This window comes from Carettochelys insculpta, chromosome 4 (assembly GCF_033958435.1).
Source record: "Carettochelys insculpta isolate YL-2023 chromosome 4, ASM3395843v1, whole genome shotgun sequence".
Lineage (NCBI taxonomy): Eukaryota > Metazoa > Chordata > Testudines > Carettochelyidae > Carettochelys > Carettochelys insculpta.
This window is the reverse complement of record NC_134140.1, coordinates 121,305,333-121,320,934: the sequence shown is the minus strand read 5'-3', so window position 1 is coordinate 121,320,934 and position 15,602 is coordinate 121,305,333. Positions and strand designations below refer to the sequence as shown.

The window sequence follows — 15,602 nt, the reverse complement described above, 5'->3', positions numbered from 1 at the left end:
CTGCATCCACAGTAGGGCTGTACCTCTTTAATTCCATCAGAAGAAGATTGAACTCAGTTGCATTCAGCCAACACATGGAAGGTGTGTGACTATCTCCTCCACAAATAGAGAATCAAAGAATCAACCAATTGTGACACATCACAGATAACTGACCCCTTGCCACATACAGTGGGGGACCCCCCTTGCCTATCCCAGAAGCGATAGACTGGCTTTTGAATATCAAGATTCAGTTATTATCCCAAACTGTTGCTTTTCAAACACCATATAAGAGAAGGTGATGACTGCCTTGGGTTGCCTACACATTCAGTAACTCGAGCAAAAACTGTGTGTAGAAAAGCCCTATATTGTATTCTTATATTTTCTCTATGCATCTTCCTTTCACTTAATCCTTATGTGGGAACCAGGATGCCCTCTAGTGGCATTCACCAGTATCACATCAGCATCTTTTAAATTAAAAAAAAAACAAAAAAAACTCACAAGATAAATGCATTGGTAGGAATAAAAACTTCAACTGAATCACTTTTTTCACACTGCCTGACCTTCTGCGTAAATTAGGGCAGCCCTGAGGCTGCCCTAAACATTATCTTTGCTTCCTGGGGTCCCCCCATGAATGCCTCTAAAAAAGCAGAAATAGCCATTGGACTGGACACTTCTTCCCGCACCTCTCCTATTTCTCCAGCCCACCCTCAATGTTAGAGATGGAAACAGGTGCTCCTTCTGCATTGACCATGGAAGCCCTTGTGCCACGGATATATAATCTCAAAGTAATTTCTAGCTCCTTGTGAGTTCCTTAACAGTACCAGCACGGTGTAATAAGATCTTAGTGTAACTAAGAATCAAGTTCTTTGTCTTTCACTGCTTTCTGTCTGATACACAAGTTAGCTGTTACTTGGATGTGTTTAACTCTTGAATTTCCTTGTATCTTTTCCCTTCACAGCCCCCAGGATACAGAACACCTATGTTAATGGGAAAGAGATGGAAATTGTAGTAGGTTTAGGTCAAGACTTCAGTTTAAGTTCTTCTAAAGTGCTGGGTACCCAGCAGTCACCAGCGAATTATGTCAAACGGGTGCCTAACTATGGATTTATTGGGCTCTTATTTTTTGAAAATCTTGGCCACTGTCACTGTTCCTTTGATTTGACTGCCAGTCCCGAGTACAGCATCAACTTGGGGCACTGGGATTCAGCAGGACAGTGCAAAGAAAGCAGGAAATGCTGGGCTGGGTCATTCCCCCAGCCCCTATTCCCTAGGCACTTTACTGAATCTCTGAAAGAAGCAGTAAGTTATTTCATGTATGTCTTAAACATTGGGTGGTGAGAGCTGTGCAGAGGGGCAGATGTGTCTTAGGGAGACCTAGTGCTGACTTCCACTTTAGTCTAACATGAACTATAATGTGGACTGAAATCCACACGGCAAAGAAAAAGACTCCACACCTCACAGTTCCCAGTGGCTCCACTCACTTCTAGCCTGCAATGCCATGGGCATCTGATGCTCTGCCCTTAAGTAGATCAGTATTCATAAAAAACATAGCATGGTGTGCTTTGAGGACTTCTCCATTCCCATTGCCAGGGGTGAAATGGGCCTACAATGCCACTAATTATCTGACTTTTTTACAGTCATGTGCACCGTTACAGGGAGCCTGGAGACAGGATGTACGGAAGGCATTGTACTCAAGCTTCCTGAAAATGTATCTGTTTTATTCATTATATGCAGGAGAGCCCTCTTTTTAAACCTGCATGTCTCAGTCCCTGTAGCATCCAGCCCATGGCATGAGTGGGCACTGCCTAATAAAACTGACAGTTCTAATAAAACTCTGCAATGTGAATAACAGTATCTTCTCTCTCCCCTCCCCTTCCTTCCTCTCAAAACACCAGGCAGGAATTTGTTGATGCCTACTTGAATTACATCTTTAATCTCTCAATCCATGAGTGGTATATGGCGTTCTCCGCTGGCTTCCTGAAGGTGTGTGGTGGGAAGGTCCTGGAACTCTTCCAGCCCACAGAGCTGAGGGCCATGATAGTAGGGAACAGCAACTACAACTGGTTGGAGCTGGAAGAGGTGAGCTGATATGGAGTGTGTCTCGTTTGCCATCATGAACACAGAAACAAGTGAAGGTGGTCCAGTGGTTAGAGTGCTAGTCTGGGAGACTGGTTCCACATCTGTGAAATGAGGGTAATAGCGCTGCCCTGCCTCGCAGTCTGTGTTAGGAGGAGAAACTCACTGAAGACTGTAAGGTATTCAGATAGGATGGTAACAGGGGCCCCATAAGTACCTAGAAGAGAAGTTATCATGTTGGTAGTATTGTGTATGGCCCTGGTCTGGACACTGGGTGCCCATTGCAAGGGCTTAGGGTGGGATAGAGTCCTCGGCCTCTTAGGAGAACTTGTCTCTTCACTAGACCACCTTTTCTGGATTCCCTTGGAACTCACTATTACCAGTAAGCTGTCCTGCCTCTGACAGAGGCCAGCAGGCAAGAGCAGCATTTGTGCTCTCTTTGTTGGTGGGTGAAGTCTGAATCCTGTGCGTAATATGAACCCAAAATAGTGGGCCCCTCTCTCGGGGGAAATTCCCGCTTGGCCAGTAGAAGGCCACAAGCTTGAGTAGAATTCATGAAGTGTCTAGAGCTTGTGGTGCTTCTCTGCATGAGGGTGAATTGTGCCTCTAAATATAGCATGTGATCTAGTTTCTTTCCCCATTCTACATCTTATAAGTTGTACTGGGTTTGTACTGTAGACAATACATAATCACTCATGGTATCATTAGAACATTGGCAGTTCCTCTTGGATTACTGAACTGTGCTTTTATTAATTAAATAGCTGAAAGTATATTGCCAGCTTTCATTCCTCCTGCTTACGATTCTAGGCTGGGGGAGGTTAGTTCTGGGCCGCCACTTTCTCTCCCAAGGAAAATGTTTGTGATTCTTTTAACAGAGTGCTGCCTACAAGGGGGACTACTCTGCTACACACCCCACAGTGAGAATGTTCTGGGAAACTTTTCATGACTTTCCCTTGGAAAAGAAGAAGAAATTTCTTTGTAAGTGCCTTGTAGTGGTATCAGCCACATCTGGAAATTGTAGACCCAGATTAGAACATCAGCTAAATTGGGGTAAATCTAGAGTAGCTGCACAATTAAAGAGGAAAGGTTGGTGTCTAAATTATAATTAATAGCTAGAATAACTCATCTTCCTTCTCCTGTTTCATTTTTTCCCCTTTTAAGTTTGGCACTAAAAATTCGTGGGGGCGAGTGGTTCTTAAATGTATTTGGTTATGAGCCTGACGCCCATCTTTGGGTCTGTAGTCACTCATTCTCCCCCCTTCTTCAAGTACATATGCATCACCATCCAGCTCTGAAGACATCACTGTCACAGCAGCAGTATAGAAGAAAGGGTGAAAAATAATACTTGTCAATATCACTCTTCACAGACAAATTTGCACCATTTTGCCACCTTTATTTCTGTTCTTTTGCCACCCCGGAGCTGCCGTCTGGAGCCACAGTGCCACTCCTGATGAGGGGGTGGGTGGGTGAAGGGAAAGAGAGCCAAAGCTCAAGCAGGAGGGCTTTGCCTGTCCTATACCTTTCATCACATTCCCCCACCTCCCGGGGTGCACAGTCCTTCAGCACAAGCTGCGGCTGTCCAGGGCTGATAGCAGGAGCCTTTTTATAAAAGGGAAGGCACACAGATGCATTTGTGTACCTCCCTTGGGAGGCCTGCTGTAGGAGATGGTGGATGGTACTGCAGTTTTTTCCGTACTGGTTAGAAATACCTATACTTTTGACTTGAAGCAGGTAGTATTAGTGAACCAGTCTTTCCAGTGCTTTGCTTTGTGAAGGAGTAAAATGGGAAATACAAAAATTAATAATTTATCTCTGTGGGGACACCTGTGTTTCCACTGTATACCATATAAGTACTCTGCTTTGGCAGGGGAAGCCAGAGCTCCCTGTCCTGGTCATCATGGAATTTCAAGTTAATTTAGTAATCTAAACCAGGATTGAGGAACTGTGGGTATTGGCCCATCCCTGAAAATCTTTCAGCTAAATGTACCCTTCTCTAGTCTCTAATGTCAAAATATAGCATGGCTGTACTCTGCCTTCAGGAGATGCGTCATCTCTCTTTCAGTCAGTTGCCTTCATATCAAAGTTGAGTTACTTTCTACACAGTAAACATGGCCTTGCACCTATTTTAGAGCCAGTCTTGCTGGCATGGAGCCACTCTCATCTAATTCAGACTTTTGTGATATTTGCATATGCATACACACACACATACGTATCTCATAGACCTGGAAGGGACCCAAAGAGGTCATTGAATCCAGTCTCCTGCTCTCCCAGCAGGGCCTATCACCATCCCTCACACTTCTTTCTTTTTTTTAGAATCCACGTACCTCACACCCTTGAAAGGCCCCATCACAACCCCAGGTTTACAAGGCCAGTGCTCTAACCACTGAGCTGTCCTCCTCCTCTCCCCCGCCCCACCCGCCTCCAATCAAACCAAGCCCAGGCCATAAAAGACTGGCGTGGTTTTTCAGCCACTCCCAGGGTGCTTTGCAGCCCGACTTATGATTTTGGAGCATATGAGACTGGCACTATGGCCTCTCCCTCATATGTTGTCACCAATCTAGACCCCAACCTCCCCCCCACAACCCCCAGCAAGGGGCGTAGAGCAGGGCCTGGGACAGACTGCGAGGCTGGGGAGTGGGTGTGGGAATGTTCCTGGAGGAAGAGCAGGAGAACGGATTACTGTCACCAGCACATCTGCCCCTTGCTCCTGCACCCTGTGCGCCTGCCGGTGGGGCGCAGACATGAGGGGAGAAAAGGCCCTGGCCATCCAGCAACTGGAGCTAACTAACTATAACAGCTAACTGACAGATGTGCTAAGGACACGTAGAACACTTGCAAGGCAAAAAGAGCCACAGTTCCAACAACCATCACTGGCAGTAAGAAGGAACGCTGGGGCAGTCAGGTCTGCATGGTCGTATATAGCCCACCATAGGGGCGCACAGTTGACCCGCCGGGTAGCTGCTAGGGTAAAAAGCTTTCTGACAATCGTGCACTTGGTGCATGCCCACCTAAAGGGAACTGATATGACCAAGCATTCGAAGAAGAAAGAAGGAAAAGGAGAGAGAGAGAGAGAGAGAGAGAGAGAGAGAGAAAACGAACAGGTAGAGGCTCCCTCACAGTAGACAGAGAGATTGCATTTTGATCACACTCACCATATCCCCAGGGGATAGTAAAATCTCCAGTACAGAAGATTAACTTCACTGCAGGCGAGTGTTTTCCATCGGAGGTCCAGCCGACCATCCAACACCTGCTGTTCAACAAAGTGGGCCTGTTTGCAGAGTGGACCAACTCCTACTGACAGAGCTTCAAGGACTTCAGGAATACAATGAAGTCATTGGGCATGCACACACCAGTCACTCAATGGAAGGCCTTCAAGCTCCAGCCATCCCTAAGGCCTTTCTCACCCTGAGTCTGACTGGACTATTCTTGGCATCGCTCCCAATATTCCTGGAGGGAAGTCATCCCCGGGCCCAGTCTGAACAGAACCAAGGACAGGCTTTTCGAAGATGCACTAGAGGATGAAGCACTGATTGCCCTGGATCCTGACCCACCTGCTTGTGCCATCTGTCTCTATTTCACTGGCATGGACTGGTTTTACAGTGGACTGCTGGGTCCTCTAGCTTGGGGAACTGGGATATTCTATCCCTTTCTGTCCCTGCGCACCTTCCTGCCCCTCTTCTAGGACCTCTCTCACAAGCAGCTTCTTCAGGAGGTACAAGCACACCTGGATTTGAGGGTGATTGAGGAGTTTCTGTAGGAATCAGTCAGGGGCTTCTACTTCTGCTATTTCCTTATCTCTGAGGGGAGGGGGGCCTTTGGCCCATTCTGGGCCTGAGAGATCAACAAGTTCATCTGCAAGCACAAGTTTTGTGTGGTCTCCCGATGCTCCATCATTCCGTCCCTGGATCTGGAAGATCTCAAGAACACCAGCTCCTGCATAGCCATTTGGTTGTCCTGCTGACGGTGCCTTTGCTGTACGGTGAAGGTGCTCATTACCAATTCACAGTCCTCCCTTTCTGACTATCCACCGTGCCCAGTATTTTCACAAAATGTATAGCGGTGCTAATGGCTTTCCTCCACCACCCATAAGTGCAGGTTTACCCATGTTCAGATGATTGGCACCTCCGGGGTTGGTCTCATGACCGGGTGGAGGCATGCTGCTAACCCAAGAAAGGCTCACATGCCTGGGTCTCATGCTCGATGTTCAGAAATCGATCCTCACGCCTACACAGAGGTTTGAATTCATAGGGGCCATCCACAGTGCAACCTTGGCTCTCACACTCTTCTGGGAGGAGTGCTTCCTGGCCCCCTCTCTCAGATCATACAGTCCCTCATTTGTTTCCCCATGACTACAGCCAAGTTGTCTCTCACACTGCTGGGTCAGATGGCAGCCTGTACATGCATCACTCCATTTGCCAGGCTTCATCTCTGACTGCTCCAGTTGTGGTTGGCGTCAGTGTATCATTCATCCTGGGACAGCAATGACTTGGTGGTGCTGTACGCTCTGGAAATTCTACAGGCACTTCTCTGGTAGCCACATTTAGAAGTGGTTTGGGTCAGATTCTCCCTCCAGCCTTCACAGTCCATGCTGGCCCTTATTCCCGATGCTGAGGAGCACATCTTAGTGATCTCACCGAACAGGTGATGTGGACACTGGAGGAATTGTCCCTCCACATCAATGTTTGGAGCTCAGGGTGGTCAGTCTCATTTGTTGGGTGTTCCTTCCTCACCACTGCGATCAGTTGTGTGTGGCTGTCAGGCTGTCACGACAGACAGCACAACCACTGTGGACTGTATCACCACGCAGTGTGGAGCACGGTCATTGCTGCTCTGTTGAGAAGCCCTCCAGTTGTGGGAGCTCTGCACAGCACGTCACCCTTCTGGGGTCATCCTTCTTACCTGGGGTGAAAACTGGCTGGCAGACCACCTTAGTTGATTTCTTCACCCACAAGTGTTCGATGCTGTGGCCGTGATACATACCATCTGCCAAGGTGGGGGGGTTCCCCTCACATACCTCTTAGCGACCGGCAGCATGTGGCAACCCTGCACGTGCATGATGGTAAACCAGATGTTTTACAGGCCACACGTAGACTCCTGATGGGCCACATGTGGCCCGTCGGCTGCAGGTTGCCCACCACTGATGGGGAGTTTGGGCGTCTGTTGTTGAAAGTCAATACCATGATTATTCATAACTGCCTTTGTTTGTTTTCACATGGCAGAGGCCAGATTGTGGGCGTGTGGTGCTTTTTCCATGTTCCAGGCCAGACTCTTTGTGGTAACTCGCCTTGGCAGGCAGCCACAAACCCTCTGCTCGGCTGGCCCGGCACAGAGGGTAGAAAGGAAGCCTGGAAATATTTGCTGTCAATTTATTTTAGCTGATTTCTTTTAACAAATCACTGGGCCAGATTCCTGCTGACATAATCCCATTCAGTCACGTTGGAGAGAGACCAGCGGGTTTTAGTAATGTACTGAAAACTGCGGCAGGATTTAAATGTATGCTCCTAGGCTACAACTACAGCAGTGAAATAAAATCTCACTCCCTGCTGGATGGTCCGGAAAGGCGTCAGCTGCAGTCAGAGGTGACTCTGTTTCTCAAGCTAGAGTCTGTCACTACTGCACATGCCCACCAGAGCAGGCCTCCCTTGAAGCTGCATGGCTGTGCAGCTTCCTAGTAATCCCTGCGCAGGGTCTCTGGGCTGCCGTGCATTCAGGTGTCTGGGCACGTTTCCCTCAGACGTGGCAGCTCTCTTCTGAGGCCAGGGGAGTGGTGCACTCCTCCCGCCCCAGCAGCAGGGCTGGATTAAGGAAGGGGCTTCAGAAGCTGCAGCTCCGGGTTCCCTCAGCCTGGAACCCTGGGCTGCAGCTTGTAAAGCCCCTGCGTTCCAGGCCTAGCCCTTCCTGGTGAAGGGACGGGAGGGAAGCGGCTCAGCATGCTGCCCTTCTTTCCCGTCCCCACAGTGCCCTCACCTGGAGGAGCTGCTCCTGCAACTCCCATTGTCTGGGCATTTCAGCCAATCGGAGCTGTGTGGCGCAGTGCCTGGAGGTGAGTGCAGGGCAGCGCAGAGCCACCTGTTCTTCACCACCACTGAATAGGAGCTGCCCCAGGTAAGTGCTCCCCATCCTGAGCCCCCCTTCCGCACCCTAACTCCGTCCCAGACCACGCATCCCAGCCCAGAGGCCCCTAAGTCCCTAATTCCCTTCCAGACTGTACCTCAGCTCAGAGTGCCCTCCTGCACCTTCCTAGCCCCTGCACTGCAGCCCTGAGCCTCTTCCCACTCCCTAATCCTAATCCATTAAAGCTAAAGTCCAGTAAGCCAGCTGAGAACTTGATACCTGCTCATTTTTAATTTTCCCAAAGAAAAGATTATTTACAGGACTGTGCGGAGTCCTAAGGACTAGAGGGTTTAATCCTGTGAGAAATTCAGAATGCTGAATGGCCCACTGCAAGAACTTGTTTGTTGCATGAAGAAAATTTTTCTTCAACTTGGCTAAGAAAGCAAAGAGCTGAGGCTAGAGCGTTATCTTTGCCCAGCCGATGTTGCATTAACACAGCAGAAAAACCTGTAGATGAAGCTCGAACTTCAAGATTGTTGTGCGTTGGGAGATGCCCGTCTGTGCAGTTATCTGGGCATTTGGTTTAAAGTCCTGCAATTCCCTTATTTCGCCATTCTTTTGAAGTTTGCACAGGGCTTCAGAAATTTTAGCAGAACTTGTAATAAATTTCCTATTGACACCTGCTAATCGCAGGCAGGTTCTCAGTTCATATTCAGATGTTGGTATTGGAACGTCAAAGATAGCTTAGACTCGCTCCTGAAGAGGCTCTCTGCCATCAGGACTGATTTCAGTCCCCAGGAAGGTAACTTTTATTCTTCGCTATAGAGAAGTTACTCACCGTAGTAATGGTGGTTCTTCGAGATGTGTCCCTGTGGGTGCTCCACGATAGATGTCGGGCTCGCCCGGCGCCGCAGATCGGAAATCTTCCAGCAGTTTCTCCTGGATCACGCATGCGCCGGTGCGGGCCGCCCCCCTGCGCGCCCCTGGCCGCGTGCGCGATCCGGTCCCCACCAGTTCCTTGACCAACCGCCTCGGATGCTCCTGAAAAACACTAGACAGAGATCCGAAGCGGGGAGGATGGGCAGGTGGTGGAGCACCCATGGGGACACATCTCGAAGAACCACCATTACTACAGTGAGTAACTTCTCTTTCTTCTTCGAGTGTCGCCGTGGGTGCTCCACAATAGGTGACTACCCAGCAGTAACCCAAGTAAGGAGGTGGGTAATCGGTTTATGTGCAGCTTGCCCCCGAGAGGACTGCTGTCGACGGACGGGTATCTTCTTCGAATACCCGAGGCAGGGCATAATGCTCGGCGAAGGTGTTGTAAGATGACCACGTCGCTGCTCTACAGATGTCTTTTAACGTGATGCCCTTGAAGAAGGCGGCTGACGCCGCCACCGCCCTGGTGGAGTGAGCCCTGGGCGGGGCCAGCAAAGGAGCATTTTGAAGCTCGTAACACATATTTATACAGGACACAGTGTGCTTAGAGATTCTCTGTGAAGAGAGACCACCTCCTTTTGACCTGGGAGAGAGAGAGACTAGGAGCCTGTCCGTTTTCCAGAAGGACTTAGTTCTGTCTATGTTGAAGGCCAACGCCCTCCTCACATCCAGGAGATGCAGGTGTGCCTCCTTGCCGGAGCTGTGAGGCTTCGGGTAAAACGAGGGTAAAACTATTGGCTCGTTAAGATTGGACTCCAAAGAGACTTTTGGAACAAGGGCTGGGTGCAGCCTTAAGGTTACCGCCTCCTTTGAGAATACTGTGCAGTGCGGCGTTGCCATCACTGCTGCAAGCAAACTTATGCTGCGGGCTGGCATAGTTGCAAGGAGGAAGGTTGGGTTTTTGTTTGGTGTTTTTTTTTAATCGTAAGGAGATGTATGGGAACGGTGGCTAATGGTTCAAAGGTGGACCCGATGGCGTGCTGAGCACTAAGTCCAAATTCCACGATGGTGGAAGCGGTTTCCGGGGGGGGTACAGGTTTACCAGCCCCTTCAAGAACCTGGTAACGATAGGATGGGCGGATACTGTGGGCCCTTCCTCTGTATGCCAAAAGGCTGATATAACGGCGAGGTAGACCTTTAGCGAGGATAGAGAAAGCCCGCCTCCCTTGAGGTCCAATAAGTATTCTAGTATTACAGGTATAGGAACGTCAAGGGGAGCTAACTGCTTGGCGGAACACCAGGCTGTGAATCGAGTCCATTGCTGCTTGTAAGTCCTCCTGGTGGAGGTCCTGCGGCTACATTCCAGGACTTGTTGTACTCCCTCCGTACACGTGCTCTTTAAAGAGCTGAGCCATGGATTAGCCATGCTCGTAGGTGCAGACCCTGAGGGTGCGGGTGCACTAAGGACCCCTGAGCCTGCGTGAGTAAGTCCGGCGCCACCGGTAGAGGGAGCGGTGGGCGGTCCGACATGCGCAAAGGCAAGGGAAGCCATTGCTGCCGATCCCAAGCGGGGCTATGAGTATCATGCGAGCTCTCTCCCTTCTGGCTTTGTGCAAGACCTTGTGGCAAACAGATCGATCTGGGGAAACCCCCATGTACGAAAAATGCACCGTAGCAGATCGGAGTGGATCTGCCATTCGTGCATGATTGCGAAGCACCTGCTCAGCTGATCTGCTTTCACGTTGTGAGCGCCTGGCAAGTACGAGGCTTTCAACGTTATGTTGTTGGCGATGCACCAATTCTACAATTGGACTGCTTCCGCACATAGGGCACGGGATCGTGCTCCTCCTTGTCGATTGATGTAAAACATAGTGGAGGTGTTGTCGGTATTGAATCCCGACTGCTTTGCCATGTAGGTAATCTCGAAAATGTTTGCAGGCGTTGAACACTGCTCTGAGCTCCAGCATGGTTATGTGCAGTGTCTGTTCCGCAGGAGACCATAGCCCTTGCGTTACCTTGTCGCCAGTGTGCGCTCCCCATCCTATGTGGGAGGCGTCGGTAGTAAGAAAAAATAGAAATTTGTAGTTGGTGAAAAAGGCACCCCCACTAGCAGATTCTTGGAGTTTTCCCACCACGCCAGGGATCTGCGCACCTCTGTTGTGGGCAACACCACCCTGTGGACAGTGTGGGATGCCGGTTTGTAAACGCTGGCCAGCCAATGCTGCAGGCTTCACATGTGCAACCTGGCATTCTGTACCACAAACGTCGCTGCCGCCATGTGGCCCAGCAGCTGTAAGCACATTAAGACCGGCACCGTGGGGCTGTATGTGATGACTTGCACCAGCGAACTGATGGCGCGGAAGTGGGCGTCGGGTAGGTACACCCTTGCTGTGATAGATTTTATGCGTGCCCCTATGAACTCCATATGTTGTGTGGGTTCAGACTTTGACTTTGCGAGGTTGATGACTAGGCCCAGCGAAGAAAAACGTGTCCGCTGTGACGCGTATCATGCGTGAGACCTCTGCCTTCGAGGCCCCTTTTAGCAGGCAGTCGCCCAGATATGGGAAAAATAAACACCCCCTGTCTGTGCAGGTAGGCTGACACCACTGTCAGGGTTTTGGTAAAGACTCTGGGGGCCGAGGAGAGGCCGAATGGAAGAACCCTGTGCTGGAAGCGCTCCTGGCCAACCGTGAAGCGGAGGAAGCGCCTGTGTGCCGGGTGGATTGTTATATGAAAGTAAGCATCTCGTAAGTCAAGTGCTGCAACCCAGTCTCCATTGTCCAGTGCCATGAGTATCAAGGCAACTGTGATCATCCGAAAACGTTGCTTGCGCAAGTAATGGTTGAGGCCCCAAAGATCTAAGATGGGCCTCCAGTCTCCTGTTTTCTTCTCTGGTGGGGAGTAGCGTGAATAAAAACCTTCCCCTGGAATTATTCCGTCATTCTTTCCACCTCCCCTATGAACATAAGGTGATTCACCTTCTGGTTGAGCCTCACCTCATGGCAGCGTCCCTGAGGTGAGGCCTGGTGGGAGGCTTCGTCGGTGGAAGCGACTGGAAGGGGATCGCGTAACCTGTGGCTATGATCTCCAGCACCCATTTGTCTGTGGTGATCTTCTGCCATTGGGAGTGGAACGGTCTGAGGCGATGATGGAACATGAGATGAGAGTGGCATTGAGCGAGGGTATTGATAGTGCAGCCCCCGACATACCCGTCAAACTTGTTGCCTTTGGGCCTGACCCGAGGGCATATGGCTTTGTTGAGAACGTCGCCTAGGAGTTCTGTACTGTTGCTGCTGTTGATAGCGCCGTTGGCCGTAGCCCCATTGATATTGAGCACGCTGTGGTTGTAAGCGTAGCGTCTTTGCTGAGGATAAAATTTTTCCCTCCTGTATGGGGGAGTATAAATGCCCAAGGTTCTAAGTGTAGCACTCGAGTCCTTACTGGAGTGAGGGACCGAGTCAGTTGAGTCTGCAAACAGCTTTTATGTATCAAAGGGAAGGTCCATGATCTTCGCCTGTAGGTCCCTCGGGATACCCGACGTCTGGGGCCAGGATTCTCTATGCATGACCACTGCTGTAGCCGTTGAACGTACCGCTGTGTCCGCCACGTCCAGGGCAATCTGGACTCCCGTCCGCGATGCTGCGTAGCCCTCTTGAATAATCGCCTTTAACACCGGCTTTTTGTCTTCCGGAAGTGAATCCATGAGGGGAGTAAGCCTGGAGTAATTATCAAAATTATGGTTTGCTAGGTGTGCCCATAATTTGCCACTCTCAATAGCAGGGTAGAAGAGGAGTATACCTTTCTGCCAAACAGCTCTAGCTTCTTAGCATCTTTGTCCGATCCCCCCGATTTGTACTGAGAAGCCTTTGACCTCTGCTGGGACAACTCGACCACCAAAGAATTTGGTTGTGGGTGACTGAAGAGGAACTCCATGCCCTTTGCCGGGACGAAGTACTTCTTATCCGCTCTCTTGTTCGTAGGCAGAACAGAGGCCGGAGTCTGCCATATAGTAATGGCTGACTCCAGAATGGCTTCGTCCAGCGGAATAGCAATGTTGGATGAAGCCGGGGCTTCTCAAATTTTCTAGGAGTTTGTGATGTTTCTCCTGCACCTGTGCTGTTTGAATGTCTTGCGTGAAAGCCACCCTTTTAAACAGCTCCTGAAACTGTTTAAGGTCATCCAGGGGAGAGACATCCCCGGAGGCCATGGCCTCATCTAGGGAGGATGAGGAGGAACCACTAGGGTAAACCTCCCTCGAACCCTCGGGCTCTTGCGGTCGATGATACACTTGCTCGCTGGAGGATTGTGAAGGAAAGTCTCGGGGTTCTAAAATTAACTCCCCTTGAGACAACTGTGTTTCCATCCCCGATTGGGAGTGCCCACGGGGGTATTGAGCGGCCGGGGGGGACCTGCCCCTGGGTGTAGGCCTGTGGTTTGTCTGTGTCCAGCATGATAAGGACGACCATGGCAGCATGGGCAAGGGTCTGGGGATGGAGACCTAGACCACTCATGGGGTGTGTACCCCCGATGTCTGGGAGAGCAAGACCTCCACGATGACACAGATAGAGGTGAAACTGGCTTGTGATAGTACTCCAGGGGATCCAATCCCAGAAATGGTGAAGGTGGCCCAAGCCATGGTGACATTGGTTAGAGGAACGGAGAAGGTGGTTCCAGATGGGCTGGTGGAGACACAGGCCTTCGGTGCGGCGTGTGTATCAGGGGGAGGGCTTGGTGCTAACAGCAGTGCAGCCCTGTCCGGAGATGGACTGCGGTGCCGGGCTTTTGATTTTGCCTTGCCCCTTCCATGCCGGGGATCTCGGCCCCGCTGTCAGCGCCGTGCTCGGCACCGTCAGTTGTGCTGCCGCACAGGTATCCTTCTCCGGTGCCTGCAGGCTCCGTGCCTGGCGCCCCTGCACCGTTGGTGCCGCGGGGGCCGGTGCCGCCTGTGGTGGTGCCGCCAGGTCTGGCTCTTGCCTGGCTGACGCTCTAGGCACCGTGCGTGCCAGCTATTCTATAACCGGAGGCTCAGCCTCTGCCATGTGTGCTGCCGCACTGCCGCTTGCCTGAGTATGCAGCTGGGGGCTGTGTGCTCCGCTCGTCCTGCTCGCTGCAAATGCCGGCAAGGATCGAGCCAGGGAGAGTTTCCTCCGTTTCTGCACTGAGGGGGTCAGAGAAAACTGCCGCCCTCTTATGCAACCCAGAGGGCCCTTCTGGGTGAGGCTTCTCTGGCAAGTCCGGCTGGAGAGCCTTATCAACAAGAGCATTTTACGCCTCATCGCTCTGTCCTTCCTGGCCCTGGCTGTGAGCTTAGCACAGTGAGAACACTTCTGGGTAGCCTGTGATTCCCCCAGGCATCGGATGCATTCACTATGCCCCACGGAGGCTGGCATAGCTTCACAGCATGACTCTCACACTTTTTAAAACCTGAAGAGGCCATTGCGGTGAGTCCTTTACTGTTAATAGGGTACTTAGCACTTAATCCGTGCCTTTCCACCCCAAATAGTGATCACCGGCCTGCGGGGCAGCGGGCGGCCTAAATGGCCTTCACGTCCACTCTTCTCTTCTCCCCTCCTCTCTTTTTCTTTTTCTTTTTCTTTTTTTTTTTGCGCTGATATTCTCTTTGTCTTTGCTTTCTTTTTTTTTTTTTTTTTTTTTTTTTGTTTAATAACCAAAAACAACAAATGACATGTAGAAAAAACCCACTATTTAATCTGACTCTGGCCTTAGCCTGAGTAGATTCCGTCTGCAGCCGATGGCGGTTGAGAAGGAACTGGCGGGGACCGGATCGCGCACGCGGCCGGGGGCATGCAGAGTGGCGGTGCGCACCGGCGCATGCGCGATCCAGGAGAAACTGCTGGAAGATTTCCGATCTGCGGCGCTGGGCGAGCCCGACACCTATCGTGGAGCACCCACGGGGACACTCGAAGAAGAATTAATATTTATCTTGTCTCACTTGCCATTTTTAAATAACCAACTTAGTACTTTTTACGTTTTTCCTCAGTAGCAGCTAATGTATGTATCAACATACAGCAATACTAGTTCAGTTTCTAAAAGAGGAAGCAGAGCTTTGGGCATGTCTCCTGACATAATGTGAGAGAGAGAGCAAATTCTTGAGGAATTCAGGTCCAGATAAATGGTTGACCTTTGTGAGGGCAAACATGTACTTTTTATTTTTTCCATAGTCTTGTTTATGGATAGCCCATAATTCAGGGAACTGATTTATTAACTGATCCCATGGTGGTGCTGCTCGAGGCGCTGGGATGGATTCAGTGACAGCTGTCAAGTGCCTGCTATTATTTCTCTTGTATCAGGATTAGTTTCTCCTCGCTTTATAAGCCAAAGATGTCCCATAATCAATGCTAGAAGAGTTTCCTGGAGGACATCACTCTCAGGAATCCCTAGCTCAGCTTTCAGTTTCTGTTGTGATCTGTACCATGGGTGGTATTATTGGAATTGTACCTGTAAAAGGTACTAAATAGGGTTAGCCAGTGTATTCAGCTAATTGGCACAACCCTGAGCTCTGGCAGTCTGTGGTGTCTCGGTCATTCAGGCATTAGGGTTGAGGCATGGCGGTCACATGGGCTGGAGAGCTGTTTGTGCCTCTTCAGGGCCCT

General features: G+C 50.4%; 1 protein-coding gene across 7 annotated transcripts in view; it reads left to right on the top strand.

Moving 5' to 3' along the window:
• The window catches only part of HERC3 (HECT and RLD domain containing E3 ubiquitin protein ligase 3), a 104,074-nt gene that overhangs the window by 86,812 nt on the left and 1,660 nt on the right, over positions 1-15,602 (top strand). For 6 of the 7 annotated variants that reach the window (XM_074993609.1, XM_074993607.1, XM_074993608.1 and 3 more), the window contains 2 exons: positions 1,875-2,058; positions 2,931-3,033. In XM_074993609.1, coding sequence (XP_074849710.1) covers positions 1,875-2,058; positions 2,931-3,033 — 287 coding nt within the window. The remainder of the gene's footprint in view (positions 1-1,874; positions 2,059-2,930; positions 3,034-15,602) is intronic. The other variant, XM_074993611.1, reaches the window with a different exon arrangement.